This window comes from Entelurus aequoreus, linkage group LG05 (assembly GCF_033978785.1).
Source record: "Entelurus aequoreus isolate RoL-2023_Sb linkage group LG05, RoL_Eaeq_v1.1, whole genome shotgun sequence".
Lineage (NCBI taxonomy): Eukaryota > Metazoa > Chordata > Actinopteri > Syngnathiformes > Syngnathidae > Entelurus > Entelurus aequoreus.
The window spans coordinates 55,978,000-56,001,398 of NC_084735.1; the positions used below are offsets into that span (position 1 = coordinate 55,978,000).

General features: G+C 41.9%; 1 protein-coding gene across 1 annotated transcript in view; it reads right to left on the reverse strand.

Annotated features, from left to right (window-relative positions):
* The window catches only part of umodl1 (uromodulin-like 1), a 47,938-nt gene that overhangs the window by 19,659 nt on the left and 4,880 nt on the right, over positions 1–23,399 (reverse strand). Inside the window, exons 4-7 of the mRNA XM_062048424.1 lie at positions 14,584–14,711; positions 14,325–14,508; positions 10,822–10,962; positions 6,897–7,151 (exon numbers count right to left, since the gene is read on the reverse strand). Of these exons, the coding sequence (XP_061904408.1) occupies positions 6,897–7,151; positions 10,822–10,962; positions 14,325–14,508; positions 14,584–14,711 (708 nt within the window). The remainder of the gene's footprint in view (positions 1–6,896; positions 7,152–10,821; positions 10,963–14,324; positions 14,509–14,583; positions 14,712–23,399) is intronic.

The window sequence follows — 23,399 nt, forward strand, 5'->3', positions numbered from 1 at the left end:
ATTATTTCTTCCAGATTTTCCAGAACAAAAATTTTAAAAGAAATTCAAAAGACTTTGAAATAAGATTTAAATTTGATTCTACAGATTTCCTAGATTTGCCAGAATAATTTTTTTGAATTTTAATAAACACAAGTTTGAAGAAATATTTCACAAATATTCTTTGTCGAAAAAACAGAAACTAAAATGAAGAATTAAATTAAAATGTATTTATTATTCTTTACAATAGAAAAAATAAATTTACTTGAACATTGATTTAAATGTTAAGGAAAGAAGAGGAAGGAATTTAAAAGGTAAAAAGGTATATGTGTTTAAAAATCCTAAAATCATTTTTAAGGTTGTATTTTTTCTCTAAAATTGTCTTTCTGAAAGTTATAAGAAGCAAAGTAAAAAAATTAATGAATTTATTTAAACAAGTGAAGACCAAGTCTTTAAAGTATTTCTTTGGATTTTCAAATTCTATTTGAGTTTTGTCTCTCTTAGAATTAAAAATGTCGGGCAAAGCGAGACCAGCTTGCTAGTAAATAAATACAATTTAAAAAATAGAGGCAGCTAACTGGTAAGTGCTGCTATTTGAGCTATTTTTAGAACAGGCCAGCGGGCTACTCATCTGGTCCTTATGGGCTACCTGGCGTTGGTGACCCCTGATCTAGAGGCAGTCTGGCTGAGTCCACTCTGACTTCTTGACTGCTTGTTTTCTCGCCAAGTGTTTGAACATGTGCTGAGTCTGTGATGTCACTATACTTGCCAACCTTGAGACCTTCAAATTCGGGAGATTGGGGGGGGGGAGTTGAGGTATGGGGGGGCGGGGTTGAGGTGGGCGGGGTTGGGGGGGCGGGGTTTGGTGGTAGCGGGGGTGTATATTGTAGCCCGGAAGAGTTAGGGATGCAAGGGATTCTGGGTATTTGTTCTGTTGTGTTACTGTGCGGATATTCTCCCGAAATGTGTTTGTCATTCTTGTTTAGTGTGGGTTCACAGTGTGGCGCATATTTGTAACAGTGTTAAAGTTGTTTATACGGTCACCCTCAGTGTGACCTGTATGGCTGTTGATCAAGTATGTCTTGCAGTCACATTCGTGTAAATGCAGAGGCCGCATACAACGTGTGACTGGGCCGGCACGCTGTTTGTATGGTGAAAAAGCGGACGCGTCGACAGGTTGTAGAGGACGCTAAAGGCAGTGCCATCACGGCACGCTCTTGATATTGTTGTCCCTGTGACGTTTTACTGGGAGAAGTAGACGACAGAAACAATGACTTCGTTTAGCTGAGTCTCCCGGCGAGACTCCCGGCGAGCTTCGGGGTGCCTCAGGGTGAGCTCTGTGAAAGTCTTCGATCAGGGAGGGGTCGGCGATGTAAGATGCCGGTACCCAGGACCTATCCTCAGGACCATAAACCTCCCAGTCCACAAGGTATACCCATCCCCTCCCCTGTCGCCGGACCCTGAGAATCTCTTTGACCGTCCAGACTTGGTCCCCATCCTCGAGGACCCTAGGAGGAGGAGAAGCAGGGGTGGGGGGGGGAAGGGAATTGCTAACTACTGGTTTGATTTGGGAGACATGAAAGACAGGGTGGGATCTCATGGAATGTGGAAGATCCAAATGTACTGCAGCAGGGTTGATCTTGGATTTTACCGTATACGGTCCAACAAAACGTGGTGCCCAGTTTCTGGGAGGGGATCGGGAGGTGGAGGTCCTTGGCCCGAAGCAGCACCTGCTGTCTGGGCTGGTAGTCGGGAGCCGGAATGCGCCGCCGGTTGGCGTTGCGACACATCCTTTCAGACGCCTTCAGTAGGGCAGTGCGGGCGGACCTCCACACTCTACGACATCGTCTCAGGTGGGCCCGGGTGGAAGGAACTGCCACCTCGATCTCCTGGGAAGGAAACAAGGGTGGTTGAAACCCCAGCCAGCACTCAAACGGGGACATACCAGTAGCTGCGCAGGTCATGGAGTTAAAAGAGTATTCCACCCATGGAATAAATTTGCTCCAGGAGTTGGGCTGTTGCGCAGCCATACAGCGCAGCATGGTCTCCACCCCCTGGTTTTCCCTCTCTGCTTGACCATTGCTTTGGGGGTGGTAGCCGGAAGTCAGACTAACCGTGGCCCCAACTCCCTTGCAGAAGGCCTGCCAGATCCGAGAAATGAATTGGGGGCCACGATCAGAGACAATGTCGGAGGGAATCCCGTGGATTCTGATCACATGCTGTACCAGCAGGTCCGTCGTCTTAGCAGAGGATGGGAGTTTGGGCAATGGAATAAAATGTGCTGCCTTAGAGAACCTGTCAATGATGGTGAGGATTGTGGTGTTACCTCTAGAGGGGGGAGCCCCGTGATGAAATCAACAGCAAGGCCAAGATTCTCCCTGAAATCCAGGAAATATGGGGGTCGTGCTGGCGAAGCCATGAGCGGCCGAGGACAAGGGGAGCTACGGGGGCGTTGAGGATCAAAAAGCTGATTTGTTCCGTGTGGTTGCCTGACAGGGTTAGTGTGACCAGTGCTGTACGGTGGGTGATAGGTCCCAAGGGATGTCCATCCAAGGCCTGAGCTGGTAAGGACTTCTCCAGGGGCGGAAGTTCAATCCCGGCTTGACAGGCAAAATCATGGTCCAGGAAGCTCTCATCTGCACCCGAGTCCAAATATGCTCCCACCCTCAGACTCTTTGACTCCCAAGATAAAGTAGCAGGGAAGAGGCTGCCAGGGTCACTGCGACCCTGGGGAAAGGTGGTATGGCTCACTAGTACTCCCCTTACTAGTGAGCCTGATCTTTTGGTCGTGTGGGGCAGGTCTGGATCATGTGACCCGCACAACCACAGTAGAGGCAGAGGCGCTGCCGGAACCTCCTCTCCCGTTCCTCAGTGGCAAGTCGTGTCCTGCCCAACTGCATGGGTTCCACCCCACTGGAAGATGCAGGAAAAAACCCAGACTGGTCCACCAAGGGGGCGCCTTCAGCCCGATATCTGGGAGCAGTAGGGGAGTAGGGAGCGGTCCGATTCTCCCACGCCGGCCGTCTGGTCCTCTCGCGGGCTGCGAGTCTTCGTTCCACTGCCCGTTCCTTTAGCCTCTGGTCCATGAGCAGGGCCAACTGGATGAGGTCATGGTAGGTGGCCGGGCGGTCTCGCAACAATCCGTCCTTGATTTCGTCGGAGAGACCCCGACGGTAGGCGCTCATCAAGGCCTTATTATCCCACCCGCTGTCAGCGGCCAGGGTGCGGAACTCGAGGGTGTAGTCTGCAACAGACCGAGAACCTTGCTGGAGGGAGTGAAGACGTGAGGCGGCGTCTCCTCCATCCGTGGGGTGATCAAAAACTGCCTGGAATTCAGAGCGAAACGTGGCAAAATGTGTGCTGAGGCCAATGTTGTGGTCAACTGCTGCCGTGGCCCACTGGAGGGCCCTTCCAGTCAATAATGAAAAAATAAAGGCTATTTTGGCCCCGTCAGAAGTGTAACGAGAGGGCTGGTGACGAAAAACCATGTCACACTGGACCAAGAAGCCACGGCAAAGTTCAAAATCCCTTTTGAATGCTCTGGGGCTAGCGATCTTCGGCTCGCAGGAAGTAGGGGGCAGTATGGGGACTGCAGCGGCAGAGGCGACTTGCTCGGTTGCCGGCGGAGCGGAAGAGCCTGGGGAAATTAATTCTAGTCGAGCTAAAATGTCAGCAAAAGCAGCATCCAGCTTGTTTTCAAGTACACAAAAGCGCTCTTGGTGCTGCTGGAGTGCCGTGTGCACACCTGTGATGTTGGGTGCAGGGGAGGCTCTAGAGGTGAGCGGGGTACGCGTCATGTCTTTGCCGTCTGGTTCTGACATGGCCAGAACGTACTGTGACGTTTTACTGGGAGAAGTAGACGACAGAAACAATGACTTCGTTTAGCTGTCAGCGTGTTTACTGACAGCTGGATATGTGAGTGAGATGTGTAATTAAACCAAATAGATGTAGTGTGACTAAATGTGAGACTTATCTGAGCGTGGTTGTTAGAGGATGTTGAGGGTGCGTGTTGATCCAGGTGGAAGTCCAAATAAGGGCAAGGCAGGCTCGAGTGTTGGAGGACAGGCGGGTAGTCGAGGGCAGGAGCGCGGCGTCGTTGTCAGTGGGCAGGCGTGAGGTCGAAAATCCAGGAAGGCAAGGGGGAATCCACGGGAAGGTCCATGGTGACAAGGCAGACAGCTTGACAAGGAAGGATGACGGGGAGCTGGAGAAGACACAACACAAGCGACAATGAGCACGGCGGGGAGGAAGCACAGGGAGAGAAAATGCACAAATGGGTGAGCGAGGAACGTGTGGGCTTACTGTACTGGGTACGAGAAGCTACGTTCTGGCGTCGGATCTCAGGTTGCGTTGGCTCTTGAAGGCAGATCGCTCATCACGGGCAGGTGTGTGGATTACGGATTGGTTGCAGGCGCGAGGAGGTGCGCCAGCAGCGGAGAGAGTGCGTCTGTGGGCGTGGCCCGTGGCACGCCCGTCAGGACGCACAGCAGGAAGAGCAGCAGCAGGAGTGTGATCCATAACAGTCCCGGTGAAAATCGGGAGAAATTCGGGAGAATGGTTGCCCCGGGAGATTTTCGGGAGGGGCACTGAAATTCGGGAGTCTCCCAGAAAAATCGGGAGGGTTGGCAAGTATGGATGTCACGCGCAACAAAGTTATCAAAATGTTGCCTTGTTTGTTTCAAAGTGAATCTGTACCCAGTAATACAGACGGAAATGGGTCGCTATCTATAAAAGTACTGAATTTAATACACGTCCCTAATCAGGATGCCGTTATACTTGCTGTCCTTCACTTAATGTGGGAATTCAATAGACCTCTGTACCGTACCGAGTGCCACATTGAGTGTGTTCAAAATCGAGATATGAACGCATTTTCAGTTACACCGCTACTTGTTACAGCAGTGCTTCTCAATTATTTTTTGTTACGCCACCCCAGGAAGAAGAAAACTTTTTGCGCCAACACACTTCAGAAAACCACTGTCAGTAACAACAGTTCGTCGCTACATCTGTAAGTGCAAGTTAAAACTCTACTATGCAAAGCGAAAGCTATTTACCAACAACACCCAGAAACGCTGCCGGCTTTGCTGGGCCCGAGCTCATCTAAGATGGACTGATGCAAAGTGGAAAAGTGTTCTGATGAGTCCACATTTTAAAAAAATTTGGGAAACTGTGGACGTTGTGTCTTCCGGACTGTCATAGGCGCAAAGTTGAAAAGCCAGCATCTGTGATGGTATGGGGGTGTATTAGTGCCCAAGGCATGGGTATTTTACACATCTGTGAAGGCACCATTAATGCTGAAAGGTACATACAGGTTTTGGAGCAACCATCCAAGCAACGTCTTTTTCATGGAGGCCCCTGCTTATTTCAGCAAGACAATGCCAAGCCACATTCAGCACGTGTTACAACAGCGTGGCTTCGTCGTGAAAATATGTGGCGCATTATGAAGCGTAAAATACGACAACGGAGACCCCGAACTGTTGAACAACTTAAGCTGTACATCAAGCAAGAATGGGAAAGAATTCCACCTGAAAAGCTTCAAAAATTGGTCCCCTCAGTTCCCAAACGTTTACTGAGTGTTGTTAAAAGGAAAGACCATGTAACACAGTGGTAAAAATGCCCCTGTGCCAACTTTTTTGCAATGTGTTGCTGCCATTAAATTCTAAGTTAATGATTATTTGCAAAAAAAAAAAAAATGTTTCTCAGTTCGAGCATTAAACATCTTGTCTTTGCAGTCTATTCAATTGAATATAAGTGGAAAAGGATTTGCAAATCATTATATTCTGTTTTTATTTACGAATTACACAACGTGCCAACTTCACTGGTTTTGGGTCTGAATAAACATTTTTTGACCAACCTGAGTCATTTGATACTGAAAAATTAATTGAAATAAACTCTATTAATAGTCAATTCAAATTGATCAGCAACATTAGCTCAATGTATACAGTAAAACACTTTAACTTACAAAATAAAAATGAATGCAACAATTTGTGCTGATTTTTTGTATTTTATAAATCAGAATGATGAAGTCAGGATTAAAGGCTACAATGAGGAGCACATTTTGAAGTGCACAGATTTTGGAAGCGGGGTTTGAAGCATGATACTGCATGATACTGATAAAGCATGTTCTCCAAGGTCAAACATGCCATGCCCCCTTTCTATACCGCTCATCCTCATTAGGGCCACAGACATGCTTATGCCCGCTCACTGCTAAAGATCTAGGAAGCCCACCCCACTATTTGAAAAGGACCATGTGCCATGTCGGTCTATTCTACGGTTGTCTTAGAATTAGTCAACCCTTCAACAATTAGCAGTTTACCTTTAATTATATTTTATTAGTAGTAGTAAATGGATGGATGGATATTTTTCTATGTGCAGACAGCGACCTCAATCATAATTTTTTAAATGTAACTATCAAAATGAAAGCATGAAATGAAAAACGCAATACTATTTATATCAATACCTGGTTTTTTTGGGGGTTTTTCTACAACATTTAGTCGGAAATCATGTTCCATTTTCACAAGCCACCAACATTTAAAAAAATCATGAACTAAGTTGAATTATGTTTGTACAAGTAATATTAATTAGATGTTGGTCAATATTAGTTTTAGTTTCGGCATGACAGTTTTATGACATAATTAGTTTGCACTTCGGCCAGCGTGGTGAGTGCTGCTGCCTTCAGGAACTGTTGGACATAATACCGCTGCTCTTCAAACATGAAAGCATGAAATACATTTACTTCCTTGGCATCTGTGTATGTAAAAACTGATATGGCTAATTTGTTATGACTGTATTAGAGAAGTATGCTGCTAATAAAATATTAAAGGTCAATTTTAGGGACATGTTTTTAATTAAAGCGGGGGTTTCAGTGAAGTTATTGAGAGCAGTGGTTGCAGCAACTTTAGTTTTGTGTGAACAATTCTTACCAGTTCTGAGTGCCATATTGAGGACGTCTCCTTGGCTTTGGTTGGAGTGGATCTGAACAGTGACGTTGTAGTTGATCCCAGGCTGCAGGTCCTTTATTTCCATCATGGTCTGTTTAGTTGTCCACTCAATAACCTCTGACCCCTCACTTAAAACCACCAAGTAAGTCTGAGGTGTCAGAGTTAGGCTGGACCAATACACAAAAAAGGAGGTTCCAGTGATGTTGGAAGACTGTAAGTTGTTGATGCCAGGAAGGGCTGGAAAGGGGGAAAATGGATAGACGGATGAATGAATGAATGATGGATGGTTGGCTGGATGGAAGGAGGACAACTCAGGATTTAGAATGTGTGACAGTAGAGCGAACAAACTATTTTCAACTAAAGTTGTCACCATACCAGAATTTCAGTAGTCAATACATATTAAATACCATAATAAAATATATTTTTTAAATAAACCTATTTACTTATAAATTGACTACTTTATTGAAAAGTGTTTCAAAGTGTCTAGTATTTAAGCTCGCTGTGCAACAACATAATGTAAATATCACTTTCAGCTGCCAAGAGGTAACTATACATTAAATAACAGCAGTATTATATAACCTCCCGGAATATCTAAACGATACTGTGCTTATAAATATGATCATAAATAACAACAGTGGTCAACTATTTAACATTTTTAAAAGGACAGCAGTGGTGTGGAGCCTCCCAGTACGTAAAACAAACATATGTGTTAATACTATTCTTTTAATAAGGTGGTAGTGAGATGTCATCATGGCATTTTAATTCAAGTTAAAGTACCCATGATTGTCAGCCTTGATCACCCCCTGGGAGTGGAGGGGAGCAGTGAGCAGCAGCGGTGGCCGCGCCCGGGAATCATTTTTGGTGATTTGTAATTAAATAGACAAAAAGGCTAAAACATGTATCTAAAAACAAATCTTTGTGTTTGCATTTATTATTAGTGTCAACATTTCAGCATTTTCTCGTTACGTTATGACTTTTTGCTCTTTTTTTATATGTATTTTATTTCTACAATGTGCCATAAAAAAGATATGTGTTCAGCAAATGGCTCCAGGGTCACACTTTGAACACAATAATAGGTAGTGAAGTGAAGTGAAGTGAAGTGAATTATATTTAGGGATGTCCGATAATGGCTTTTTGCCGATATCCGATATTCCGATATTGTCCAACTCTTAATTACCGATACCGATATCAACCGATACCTATATATACAGTCGTGGAATTAACACATTATTATGCCTAATTTGGACAACCAGGTATGGTGAAGGTCCTTTTTAAAAAAAAATATAAAATAAGATAAATAAATTAAAAACATTTTCTTGAATAAAAAATAAAGTAAAACAATATAAAAACAGTTACATAGAACCTAGTAATTAATGAAAATTTGTAAAATTAACTGTTAAAGGTTAGTGGACCAGCAGCACGCACAATCATGTGTACTTACGGACTGTATCCCTTGCAGACTGTATTGATCTATATTGATATATAATGTAGGAACCGGAATATTAATAACAGAAAGAAACAACCCTTTTGTGTGAATGAGTGTGAATGGGGGAGGGGGTTTTTTTGGGTTGGTGTACTAATTGTAAGTGTATCTTGTGTTTTTTATGTTGATTTAATAAAAAAAAAATAAAAAAAAACATATTGATAGTAAAAAAAACGATACCGATAATTTCCGATATTACATTTTAAAGCATCTATCGGCCGATAATATTGGCAGGCTGATATTATCGGACATCTCTAATTATATCTATATAATATTCTCTAGTGACTTAAAGCACTTTTACATAGTGAAACCCAATATCTAAGTTAGATTTAAACCAGTGTGGGTGGCACTGGGAGCAGGTGGGTAAAGTGTCTTGCCCAAGGACACAACGGCAGTGACTAGGATGGCAGAAGTGGGGATTGAACCTGGAACCCTCAAGTTGCTGGCACGGCCACTCTACCAACCGAGCTATACTACCCGATATACCGGTAGTAACACTCTCTGCTTGGCTTGTGGGCCATGTCTACATTAAGCCGGATAACTCCTTAAATGAATAATTATTTAGCCTAAGCTCCGTGTCAGCCACACTAAATCAGCGTTTAAGGTTCTTGTATTTCTTGAATCTCCGGCTCTTAGCTTTGTATGGTCTCATCGATCGTTTACAAACTGAGTTTGGAGAGAAAGTAACGCCAGAAAGACCATGCCCCACACAGGAAGTGACGTCAGAAAGAACGCGCCACAGTCAGCTTCATAACAACCCGTTTCCACTCAGAGGTAAACACTACAAAGATGGAGGTGAGTCATCCAGACATGCCCGTGTTTCTCCTTCTTCTACATGTACAGACGCTTGTGGAAATCACACATGAATACCTTAAGAGAAAGCGATTGCAGCTATTTGGGATACAACACTTCTCAGACGGCAAGAGAATATTCAGGTCAGCTGTGATTCTACTTACCGAAAAATTTTGTCCATCTGTCGAAGGAGAGACAACGAGAATGCGGGCTACCGTGGATGTGATCAAAAAAAGGTAGCGTGTGCTTTGTATTACCTGGCTGACGAGGGACGACTACGGAAAACAGCGAATGCTTTTGGACGGGCAAAGCAGACTGTATCAGTTATTGTCTGCCATGTACGTTTGTATGTCACGGACTCAACGTCTAGGTCCAGAGTATATAAAGTCACCAAAAACGAATGCACAATGAAGGTGAAGGCAAAAGAGTGAGGAGTGTCCTGACCAGATATCTAGATCCCTAGATTGACTGATGTAAAATGTTCTTTACTGCATTGTTTACTTTCACAAGTCCTTTAAAGACTTGATTAATTTATGATGTCTCAGGTGTGATTCACTATAATAGGGCCCCACAGCGCACTGAATTCCGGTTAATTGAAATACCACAACACTGGATAATTGTCCAGATAAGTTAAATTTAATTTAAGAACCTGCACACAAAGCAACACTGGAGGTGACTATGACGTGCGCATTTTCCGCGCATGCGTATTAGGTCGCGTTGCGCCGGCGGACGGAGGGGGCAGCGGGTCTTAAACGACCATTGTATGTGTGTGGACACGGATAAGGTTAGGTGGGATTAACCCTGGATAACATTAGCCTTAGCGTAGGAGGGGCCTTAGGCCTTAGCCTACTTATTTCACCGGAAAGACAAAGTGTTGCCAAACGATGTAAGAGTGTCCCTAAACTGTGTCGTCTTAGTACTGATACTTTTCTGCAGGCATTGGGCGCGGTAGTATTGAAGTGAATTATATTTATATAGCGCTTTTTCTCTAGTGACTCAAAGCGCTTTACATAGTGAAACCCAATATCTAAGTTACATTTAAACCAGTGTGGGTGGCACTGGGGGTAGGTGGGTAAAGTGTCTTGCCCAAGGACACAACGGCAGTGACTAGGATGCCGGAAGCGGGGATCGAACCTGGAACCCTCAAGTTGCTGGCACGGCTACTCTACCAACCGAGCTATACCGCCCCTAGTAACACTCTCTGCTTGGCTTGTGGAGGCAGCTCTGTGCTCTCACTTGTGCATTGACTTTTGTGACCTCTTGTATGTGATGACCAAATAAATGCACGACGCAAGACTCACTCTTCTCTTACACTTATTTCCTCATCTCTTTTCACTTTTAATGCATTCCGTACATCACTAATTACCACAACGGATCTCTTCTGGTACGTCTCTTAGCCGAAGTATGCATACAAAGCAGGGCGGTGTTGTGACGCAGCATGATGATGCATATCAAAATTCCATTATAATTTGTTTAGGATATATTTATATGGAGTCGGTGTCCAAGCATCGATGCATTTGACAACCCTTATTTCCAACATTTAGGGACTTTAGCTGAGTGAATTCCACCAGCTGGTCCTCACTCTGTATCTCATCTGTCTGATACAATGGAGACAAATTGAGGCATGCTGACCTGTGCAAAGAGTTCCAGGGTTGCTGGGGTCAACATCGACGTAGCCTGTGTGACATACGCACTGGTAGGAACCCACTGTGTTGTTACATTGTGCCTGAGGGGAACACCGATGAAGAGCAGGATGTGCACACTCATTCACATCTACAAACACAAAAAGGAAGATTTTACAAAGCAAATACTTCAACATTTTGTCCTATGTTTTACTTTAAACATGATAATACACATACTGATCAACTTTTAATGTGTATTGAGTTTTTCCAACATGAAAATAACTCATTTGAGTCACGAGACTGAAAATAAAAGCAATATGAAATATAGCCACATAACATTTATGTTGACAGTAAGCCCATTACCGTAATTCAACAATTGTTTTTAATTAACAGATAACATAAAAGAATGATGTCAGTAACAGGACTGAAATATGAGGATTACATATTATACAAAAAAGTGAACTTAGTTTTGTTGTTCCCAAGGCCTGCAGTCCATGTTATTGATGCAACTTTCTGTGGACCATGTGATGAGTGGAATATAGATTTGTATATATATATATTTGTATATATATATATATATATACACTGGGGTCACCCAAACAATTTTGTGGAATAGCCTTCATTTCTAAGAACAAGAATAGACTGTCGAGTTTCAGATGAAAGTTCTCTTTTTCTGGCCGTTTTGAGCGTTTAATTGACCCCACAAATGTGATGCTCCAGAAACTCAATCTGCTCAAAGGAAGGTCCCTTTTGTAGCTTCTGTAACGAGCTAAACTGTTTTCAGATGTGTGAACATGATTGCACAAGGGTTTTCTAATCATCAATTAGCCTTCTGAGCCAATGAGCAAACACATTGTACCATTAGAACACTGGAGTGATAGTTGCTGGAAATGGGCCTCTATACACCTATGTAGATATTGCACCAAAAACCAGACATTTGAAGCTAGAATAGTCATTTACCACATTAGCAATGTATAGAGTGTATTTCTTTAAAGTTAAGACTAGTTTAAAGTTATCTTCATTGAAAAGTACAGTGCTTTTCCTTCAAAAATAAGGACATTTCAATGTGACCCCAAACTTTTGAACGGTAGTGTATATATATATATATATATATATATATATATATATATATATATATATATATATATATATATATATATATATTGTGGTGTCACCAGAGGCTCTGTGGGTGAGAGATGCTACATTCCTTTATATATATATATATATATATATATATATATATATATATATATATATATATATATATATATATATATATATATATATATATATATATATATACATACATACAGTACAGGCCAAAGGTTTGGACACACCTTCTCATTTCAATGTGTTTCTTTTTATTTTCATGACTATTTACATTGTAGATTGTCACTGAAGGCATCAAAACGATGACACCTGTGAAGTGAAAACCCTTTCAGGTGACTACCTCTTGAAGCTCATCGAGTGAATGTCAAGGGTGTGCAAAACAGTAATCAGAGCAAAGGGTGATGTTTTCAATTGTTTCACCTTTTTGAATTTGGAGGTAATCCTCCTTTTTCATTGTCCCGTTTACTCTCTGTAAAGCACCAATTCCATCGGCAGCAAAACAGGCCCAGAGCATAATACTACCACCACCATACTTGACGGTAGTCTTGGTGTTCCTGGGATTAAAGGCCTCACCTTTTCTCTTCCAAACATATTACTGGGTATTGTGGCCAAAAAGCTCAATTTGTGTTTCATCCGACCACAGAACTTTCCTCCAGAAGGTCTTATCTTTGTCCATGCAATGTCAGATGAAAAAAATATTTTAAAAATAATAATAATAATAAAATATATATACTGTATTTATATATATATATATTAGGGGTGTGGGAAAAAATCGATACGAATTTGAATCGCGATTCTCACGTTGTGCGATTCAGAATCGATTCTCATTTTTTAAAAATCTATTTTTTATTTATTTATTTATTTATTAATGTTTTTTGTTTTTTTTTTAATTTAAATTAATCAATCCAACAAAACAATACACAGCAATACCATAACAATGCAATCCAATTCCAAAACCAAACCCGACCCAGCAACACTCAGAACTGCAATAAACAGAGCAATTGAGAGGAGACACAAACACGACACAGAACAAACCAAAAGTAGTGAAACAAAAATGAATATTATCAACAACAGTATCAATATTAGTTACAATTTCAACATAGCAGTGATTAAAAATCCCTCATTGACATTATCATTAGACATTTATAAAAATAAAAATAAATGAACAATAGTGTCACAGTGGCTTACACTTGCATCGCATCTCATAAGCTTGACAACACACTGTGTCCAATATTTTCACAAAGATAAAATAAGTCATATTTTTGGTTCATTTAATAGTTAAAACAAATTTACATTATTGCAATCAGTTGATAAAACATTGTCCTTTACAATTATAAAAGCTTTTTACAAAAATCTACTACTCTGCTTGCATGTCAGCAGACTGGGGTAGATCCTGCTGAAATCCTATGTATTGAATGAATAGAGAATCGTTTTGAATTGGGAAAATATTGTTTTTGAATCGAGAATCGCGTTGAATCGAAAAAAATCGATTTTGAATCGAATCGTGACCACAAGAATCGATATTGAATCGAATCGTGGGACACCCAAAGATTCACAGCCCTAATATATATATATATATATATATATATATATATATATATATATATATATATATATATATATATATATATATATATATATATATATATATATATATATATATATATATATATATATATATATATATATATATATATATATATATATATGTAAATGTATTTATACACACATATGTGTATATATACATATATATGTTTATGTATGTGTAATATATTTATATGTGTGTGTTGTTCTCTTCTTCTTGGCAGGGTTGCATTCTGGGAACTGTAGTCTTTTAAATAGCGGACATTTTGGAACTAATTGCCCACTATGAAAGGAATGTAGCATCTCTCACCCACAGAGCCTCTGGTGACACCACAATATATATATATATATATATATATATATATATATATATATATATATATATATATATATATATATATATATATATATATATATATATATATATATATATATATATGCACACATTTTAAGTTAATTTAAATTATGCAAGCAATAAAAACCTGTGATTTGACAGCACTAAAAATTACTCATAATAAGATAAGAAAGGTTATTGAAATTATTCTAAATGAAAGGCGCTGGCTTTAAATGAAACATTTTGTGTCTTCAGGAAGCAAACAATATTCAGTCTGAATAAGTTGTCAGTAATATCTGTGTGCATTTAATATGTGTAACTAATAAGTCAGATGGTATTTTCTAGACGGTCACTCATATAGATGCCGTGGGGGAAGAAAGCCATGGTGCGACTGAGTCATTATGGTTCCGGAACGTTATGTTCTCTGCACAAATCACACATGCGAGAGTGAAGTCACGAGCTGCCTCAGTGCCGCTGGTCCTCACCTTGCACGGTCACGGCTGACACCTCCTGTATGTGTATGAGGAGGACGTGCAGCGCGGTTGAGACGTTGTGCAGGGAAAGGTCACATGTGCAGCCTATCAGCAGTGAGGTAGCGGTTCTGAAAGGCTGCACCGGCCAGGAGGCGAGGTAATGGACGGAAACATTGGACTGCAGCGCTCCGGTTACCTGTTCAGAAATAAATAATGTTTAAGCCAAACATGACCAACGTGTTCTTATGGTGCTAACATGTACTTGTGGTACCATAGCTTGGAGTAATCTGGTGTGGTTGAGAAGAGCTCCATCCTCAGAGTTCAGTTGCTGGTAATCTGTCTTCACCGTCACTGTTGCGTTAAAACGGCATCCACCATTCTCGGTGTAACTAGTCATATCTGATGATAACATGTTTTAAGCAAATACAGTACATACATGCAAAAACAGACAAAACAAAAACATGTATTACAATACTATAGAAGATTTGATAACATATGTTTATTCATCATATAAAAACACTGTATGAACTGCATTCTGCTTACAATCACCTGATTATCCAAATCCGTGAATAAATTAGGCTGAGATTCAAGTACATCCAACCAATCCCTGTGAATTACGCACTTAGTCTCGCAACTTAGTCCAATGCTCGCAACTTCCCCACACTTGTTGGACAATTGGCGTCATTTTTGTCCATCAAATTTGTCTCTGAGCGGCGCGACTTTCTAGTTTTCATTTATTCATATATTTATCTAACATTTATTTATCCAGGGTAAGACAATTAAGAACAGCGTTTTATTTGCAATGCTGACCAAGCAAAGGGGAAGCATTTACATGATAGAGATGTTGAAGTGTGGTGATAATCTCTCATTGTCTATCATTTACCAACAACTATTAGTGCAAAAGATTGCTCTCAACACTTCACAAATTAGGAGGGGTGAATGTGATAAATGAATGTTTAAGATGCACAAACACTTTTTACGTGCAAAACATACATGGAGAATGTCTGCAACTTGTGGACGATAGAGCAGATAGTGGACAATAAGGAAGCCTTTGGTGGTGTTTCTGTAATTATAAATAATCATTACTATTATTAGTTACAATGAATTAAAACAGTACAGTAATTTGACAATGAGCTCTGAGTATGTGCTTTTACTGACATCTAGCATCTACTTTTAAGTCTGAGTGGTGTAAAATGAGTAAAACATGGACAGTATGCTACACATGGCCGTATACACCATTGAGGTGTATACAGCACAAGGTCATGTCCTCAGTAGATGATATGACTGATGCAAAATGTACTTTGTGTAGGACATTGTGCGCGCTGTACTGTATCGCCTTGTACAGCACCCGGCAATCATCTTCTCACAATATACGATCTTTGGTCATGCACCGCCGGCTGCAACTCCAGCAACGTACAAAACCCAAAACCAGTGAAGTTGGCACGTTGTATAAATCATAAATAAAAACAGAATACAATGATTTGCAAATCCTTTTCAACCTACACTACCGTTCAAAAGTTTGGGGTCACATTGAAATGTCCTTATTTTTGAAGGAAAAGCACTGTACTTTTCAATGAAGATAACTTTAAACTAGTCTTAACTTTAAAGAAATACACTCTATACATTGCTAATGTGTTAAATGACTATTCTAGCTGCAAATGTCTGGTTTTTGGTGCAATATCTACATAGGTGTATAGAGGCCCATTTCCAGCAACTATCACTCCAGTGTTCTAATGGTACAATGTGTTTGCTCATTGGCTCAGAAGGCTAATTGATGATTAGAAAACCCTTGTGCAATCATGTTCACACATCTGAAAACAGTCTAGCTTGTTACAGAAGCTACAAAACGGACCTTCCTTTGAGCAGATTGAGTTTCTGGAGCATCACATTTGGGGGGTCAATTAACGCTCAAAATGGCCAGAAAAAGAGAACTTTCATCTGAAACTCGACAGTCTATTCTTGTTCTTAGAAATGAAGGCTATTCCACAAAATTGTTTGGGTGACCCCAAACTTTTGAACGGTAGTGTATATTCAATTGAATAGACTGCAAAGACAAGATACTTAAGGTTCGAACTGGGAAACTTTGTTATTTTTTGCAAATATTAGCTCATTTGGAATTTGATGCCTGCAACATGTTTCAAAAAAGCTGGCACAAGTGGCAAAAAAGACTGAGAAAGTTGAGGAATACTCATCAAACACTTATTTGGAACATCCCACAGGTGAACAGGCTAATTGGGAACAGGTGGGTGCCATGATTGGGTATAAAAGCAGCTTGCATTAAATGCTCAGTCATTCACAAACAAGGATGGGGCGAGGGTCACCACTTTGTGAACAAATGCGTGAGCAAATTGTCAAACAGTTTAAGAACAACATTACTCAACAAGCTATTGCAAAGAATTTAGAGATTTCACCATTTATGGTCCGTGATATCATCAAAAGGTTCAGAGAATCTGGAGAAATCAGAGGCCGAAAACCAACATCGAATGCCTGTGACCTTCGATCCCTCAGGCGGTACTGCATCAAAAACCGACATCAGTGTGTAAAGGATATCACCACATGGGCTCAGGAACACTTCAGAAAACCACTGTCAGTAACTACAGTTTGTCGCTACATCTGTAAGTGCAAGTTAAAACTATGCAAAGCGAAAGCCATTTATCAACAACACCCAGAAACGCTGCCGGCTTCGCTGGGCCCGAGCACATCTAAGATGGACTGATGCAAAGTGGAAAAGTGTTCTGTCGTCTGACGAGTCCACATTTCAAATTGTTTTTGGAAACTGTGGACTTTGTGCCCTCCGGACCAAAGAGAAAAAGAACCATCCGGACTGTTATAGGCGCAAAGTTGAAAAGACAGCATCTGTGATGGTATGGGGGTGTATTAATGCCCAATGAATGGGTAACTTACACATCTGTGAAGGCACAATTAATGCTGAAAGGTACATACAGGTTTTGGAGCAACGTATGTTGCCATCCAAGCAACGTTCACATGGACGCCCCTGCTTATTTTAGCAAGACAATACCAAGCCACGTGTTACAACAGTGTGGTTTCATAGTAAAAGAGTGCGGGTACTAGACTGGCCTGCCTGTAGTCCAGACCTGTTTCCCATTGAAAATGTGTGGCGCATTAAGAAGCGTAAACTACCACAACGGAGACCCCCGGACTGTTGAACAACTTAAGCTGTACATCAAGCAAGAATGGGAAAGAATTCCACCTGAAAAGCTTCAAAAATTGGTCTCCTCGGTTCCCAAACGTTTACTGAGTGTTGTTAAAAGGAAAGGCCATGTAACACAGTGGTAAAAATGCCACTGTGCCAACTTTTTTGCTATGTGTGGCTGCCATTACATTCTAAGTTAATGATTATTTGCACAAAAAATATGTGTTTCTCAGTTCGAAAATTAAATGTTTTGTCTTTGCAGTCTATTCAATTGAATATAAGTTGAAAAGGATTTGCAAATCATTGCATTCTGTTTTTATTTACGATTTACACAACGTGCCAACTTCACTGGTTTTGGGTTTTGTAACACAACGACATCCACTTTTACTATAAACATCATCCGATCCGAAATGTGCTGTCAACATAACATTAACATTAAATTATAGTGACTTAACTAATGTTGGTTTCATCTGAATGAAATTGATGTGAAATGCTGTTGGGAAAATACTGTTGTCATGTCAGCCAGGTTCTGTTCACAGAGATCCAGCCCGCCCGCCCTAAATTTTGTTGCGCCATCCGTGGGGGGGGGGGGGGGGGGGGGGGGGCTTTTTGCGTATGTCAAATGTGAATTATTGAATGACAAGGCCCATCATATGCAATTTTACTCCAAACGTACTCCTGGCCACGTCCGGCTCTGTCACTGATAATAATATGAGAACATATTTCCCTCTCAAGCTTCCAGTAGCTTTCATGGCGCATGTCATTAATACCTAATAACTAGAAAGAAGGTTATGGGTTGAATCCCCGGGGATAGTTGAAATGATCGAAAATATATGGATCCATGTTATAATTGTCAAAGAGGTTAGATAATATAACACGTGATTTTTCTACCTAAACTGAAAGATTTTGTTATTCTGGAAATGAATTGCCTTGCTCAAGGGAATATTAATTATATGGTGCTGGGATACACATGATTTCAGTCTTTCCAAAGCTCCTCTTGAACCACCAATTTTTGACCTCTGTATTTGTCAAATCCTAGTTACGGCCCTGATGCTACATGAATGCTGGCAAGAACCCAGCTAAGAGATCCACACTAAAATCGCATTTGTGACATTTTTTCAACCTATAAAGGCTAAATCGTTCAGACAAAGATATAAACACAGTAGAGATTGGATAATTCAGCGAGACTGTGAGGTAATAGTCAATTTAGTTGACTATTACACCCCTAGTGTAAATATTAACCTTAATCATTGTGTGATTTGTCTTTCTTAAGCTTACTCTAATGCCTAGACATTTTCTTTCAGAGAACAAAAAAGGAATTGAACATTAAGTTTCCCATGTGTTCTTATTTCTCCAAAAAAGACATCTAGTAAATTGAGATTTGAGTCAAAAAGTATAAAAATCACACCCATTAAAAAGGCACATACAAGACAATACAAGTTTTTTATTTTTCAGGGAGTAGGCAACCCAAACTGTCAACTGTCAAGGCTAATACACATATTTCATGATAAATATTAGTGTTTGTATTCATTATTAGTATCGACATTTCAGACATTTCTCATTATGTTATGCCTTGTGTGCAGAGGTGGGTAGTAATGCGCTACATTTACTCCGTTACATCTACTTGAGTAACTTTTGGGATAAATTGTACTTCTAAGAGTAGTTTTAATGCAACATACTTTTACTTTTACTTGAGTATATTTATAGAGAAGAAACGCTACTTTTACTCCGCTCCATTTATCTACATTCAGCTCGCTACTCGCTACTGATTTTTATCGATCTGTTAATGCACGCTTTGTTTGTTTTGGTTTGTCAGACAGACCTTCAAAGTAGGATCTATCGCATGCCTGCGTTTCATCAATCAGATGCAGTCACTAGTGACGTTGGACTCCGTTTCACCAATCAAACAGAGCCAGTCGGTCACATGACCATCACACGTTCAGATCAGTTCAGTTTCAGTTTATTTCGAACATGCATACGATACAATGTAATGCATCACACAATTGCAGTTGTTTCATTGGACCCCGACTTAAACAAGTTGAAAAACTTATTCGGGTGTTACCATTTAGTGGTCAATTGTACGGAATATGTACTGTACTGTGCAATCTACTAATAAAAGTTTAAATCAATCAATCAAAATTGTGAAGGAAAAAAGACACTTTTTTAACCTACCTCCTGTCAAAAGCCTAAAGACTGACCGCACAGTTCCTGTCTTCACAATAAAAGTGCTGCTCCATCGCGCCTGCGCTAACAAAATAAGAGTCTCCGAAAGCCAGCGCAAACAAGCTAGCAAGCTACGGAGTTTGCCGCCAATGTATTTCTTGTAAAGTGTATAAAAACGAATATGGAAGCTGGACAAATAAGATGCCAAAAACCAACCACTATTATGTGGTATTAGACAGAAAGGAGGAACTTTTTTTCTCCTCCATTTGAAAATGTGGACGTTATCAGTACTACTGTCTGATTCCTATCAATGCAAGTCATCAGAATCAGGTAATACACCAACTTATATTCTTGTCTTCATGAAAGAAAGGAATCTATATGTTAAACATGCATGTATATTCATTAAAACACCTTTAACATGTGAACAAAAACGGCAAAATAAATAAATATAAATTATATACTGTATATATAAATGTATGTGTATATATATATATATATATATATATATATATATATATATATATATATATATATATATATATATATATATATATATATATACATTGTATATATATATATATGTATGTGTGTGTATATACAGGTATATATATATATATATATATATATATATATAATATATATATATATATATATATATATATATATATATATATATATATATATATATATATATATATATATGTCAGTGTGAGTGCTCGCGCACAGGGTGCGTGTGATGCGTCAGTGCATTAGATTTGTGGCAGAAGTGCTTGTAGTTAGTGCATGCTGCATGCTGCCCCTGCTTGCTACTTTCTGCTTACAGCTATCGCCGCCAGCTAGCCCATGGGTGGGTGAAAAGAGGAGCCGAGTGCGTAAGCCTCCTCCTGCTGGTACAAAGCCTCTCCACCACCAAGACTCCTGTGGTGCCTCCTCGTGGCCACGCACGGTAACTGCGTCTTTGCGGACGCAGGCTAAACTGTAGGGGATCTCGGAGCAACAGTGGGCCCCAGAGGCGAGGCGTGCAGGCCCACCGGTGTGTGGACACGCCCTGGCGTCCGCCAACCACTGCCCCATCTATGGGTTAAATAGAACCCCCCCCCCCCCCCCCCCCCCCCCACCCCCCCCCCCCCTCCACCCCCTTCCACTGCCTTGTGGGTATCCTCTGGAATGGAAAAGGCTAAGGGAGCCAACCCCAACAGAAAACCCGGCCTGGACTCCGTTAGGTAGTTCAGTGTGCGAAGCACTGTTCTGGCATGTCCTGCAGCCGAACTGACACCAAATGTATTGGTTTTCCATTCCTTTGGACAACGTCAGCAAGGGGGGGCCCTGTTGCTTGGGCAACACAGGATCTCCATACACCTTGCCCAGGCCTCTTGTGCCCTGGAGAGGAAACTCCAGCTTCACTGTGCAGTGAAGGCACAACACGGGAGGTAAGCAGTTACCGGTTATAAGCCCTTTCTCGTTTGGCGTAGGGATGGGCGCCAGGGGCTACCTCCGTCGGTGGGAGAGATGTTTCATCTTACTGGACAGCTACCGCCCGCCTCAAGCTGGGCAGCCCCCAGCCAATTAGGTGCTGTTCCGCCACAGCCTGCCTGCTTCATTGGGTGCATGAAGCTAAGGGACTCTTCCTGACAAGTGGGCTGTAAACCTTGCACCAAGCAAAACAAATAAAACAAAGACTCCAGCACTACGTCTGGGATGCTGGAACGTCAGAACCATGACCCCCGGACTAACTGACAACCTGCTCGATATAAACGACGCACGCAAGACGGCAGTCATTAACAACGAACTCCTGAAGCGACGAATAGACATCTCTACCCTTCAGGAAACCCGACTCCTCTCATCAGGCTCACTGAGAGAAAGAGATTACACCTTCTTCTGGCAGTAGAAGCCTCCGGGTGAAACCAGAGAATACGGAGTTGGCTTTGCAATCAAGAACACTTTACTAGGAGCAATAGCACTACCTACAGGCAGATCAGAGAGAATTTTAGCCCTCTGCCTTAACACCACCATGGGACCTGTCCACCTGGTGAGTGTGTATGCACCAACACTTAGCTCCTCCCACGAAATAAAGGACAAATTCTATGATGAGCTTGAGGCGACTGTGAGAAACATCCCCAAACAAGATCAGCTCTACTTGCTTGGTGACTTTAACGCAAGAGTTGGCTCGGATCATAACTCCTGGCCATCTTGCTTGGGTTACCATGGCATTGGTAGAATGAACGAGAATGGGCAGCGTCTCCTTGAGTTCTGCACATTTCACAATCTCTGCATCACTAACTCATACTTTCAGTCCAAACCCCGCCACAAAGTCTCCTGGAGACACCCAAGATCTGGCCACTGGCACCAGTTGGACCTGATCATAACACGGCGCTCTGACCTCAGAAGTGTCCTCCAAACATGTACCTTTCACAGTGCGGACTGTGACACCGATCACTCCCTCGTCTGCTGTAAAGTCAAACTAAATTATCTACAGAGCCAAACCTAAAGGACCCCCGCCCCCCTGTGTGGATTGCAGCCGATCCAACTAAAACTGCCTCCTTCAACCGTGCCTTAGAGGAATCCCTCCACCAACTACCCCAGTGCAGCTCTGCCCAGCAGTACTGGGAAGGCTTACGAGACACCATCCACACCACGGCCCTAACGGTTTTTGGCAAAAGATTGCGAAGGTCCAATGACTGGTTCGAAGCCAACGCATCTGTATTGGCACCGATACTGGAAGAAAAGCGTATCGCCCTTACCAACTACAAATGCACGTCGAGTGACAATACCCTACATGCTCTCAGGGCATCAAGGAAGAAACTGCAGAATGCCTCCCGTCGCTGTGCTAACAGCTATTGGCTACAGCTTTGCAGCAACATCCAATCAGCCGCTGACTCCGGTAACATCAAAGGCATGTACGACGGCATCAAAAAGGCGCTTGGACCATTACACCACACAACTGCTCCGCTGAAATCGGCACTGGGAGAAATCATCACTGACCGCTCTAAACAACTCGACCGCTGGGTAGAACACTACTCCGAACTCTACGCCAGCGACAACACTGTCTCCGATGCAGCCCTCCGCCATGTTGAGTGTCAACCTGTAATGGAAGAACTGGACATGGAACCAACAACTGAGGAGCTAAGCAAAGCGATTGACAGCCTAGCATGCGGTAAATCACCTGGCAGTGACGGAATCGCAGCTGAAATCCTCAAGTGTGGAAAGCCTGCTCTCCTCTACCAACTTCACAAGCTCCTCTGTCTGTGCTGGAGTGAAGGTGCTGTCCCACAGGACATGAGGGATGCTACCATCATAACCCTGTACAAGAATAAATGGTAAATGGGTTATACTTATATAGCGCTTTTCTACCTTCAAGGTACTCAAAGCGCTTTGACACTATTTCCACATTCACCCATTCACACACACATTCACACACTGATGGCGGGAGCTGCCATTCAAGGCCCTAACCACGACCCATCAGGAGCAAGGGTGAAGTGTCTTGCTCAAGGACACAACGGACGTGACGAGGTTGGTAGAAGGTGGGGATTGAACCAGGAACCCTCAGGTTGCTGGCACGGCCACTCTCCCAACTGCGCCACGCCGTCCCCAAGGAGGACAGGAGTGATTGTAACAACTACCGTGGTATCTCTCTACTCAGCACTACCGGCAAACTCTTTGCCAGAGTTGCACTGAATAGACTCCAGGTTCTCGCTGAGAAAATATACCCAGAATCTCAGGCAGGGTTCAGAGCAGGAAGGTCTACTACTGACATGATTTTCTCTCTGAGA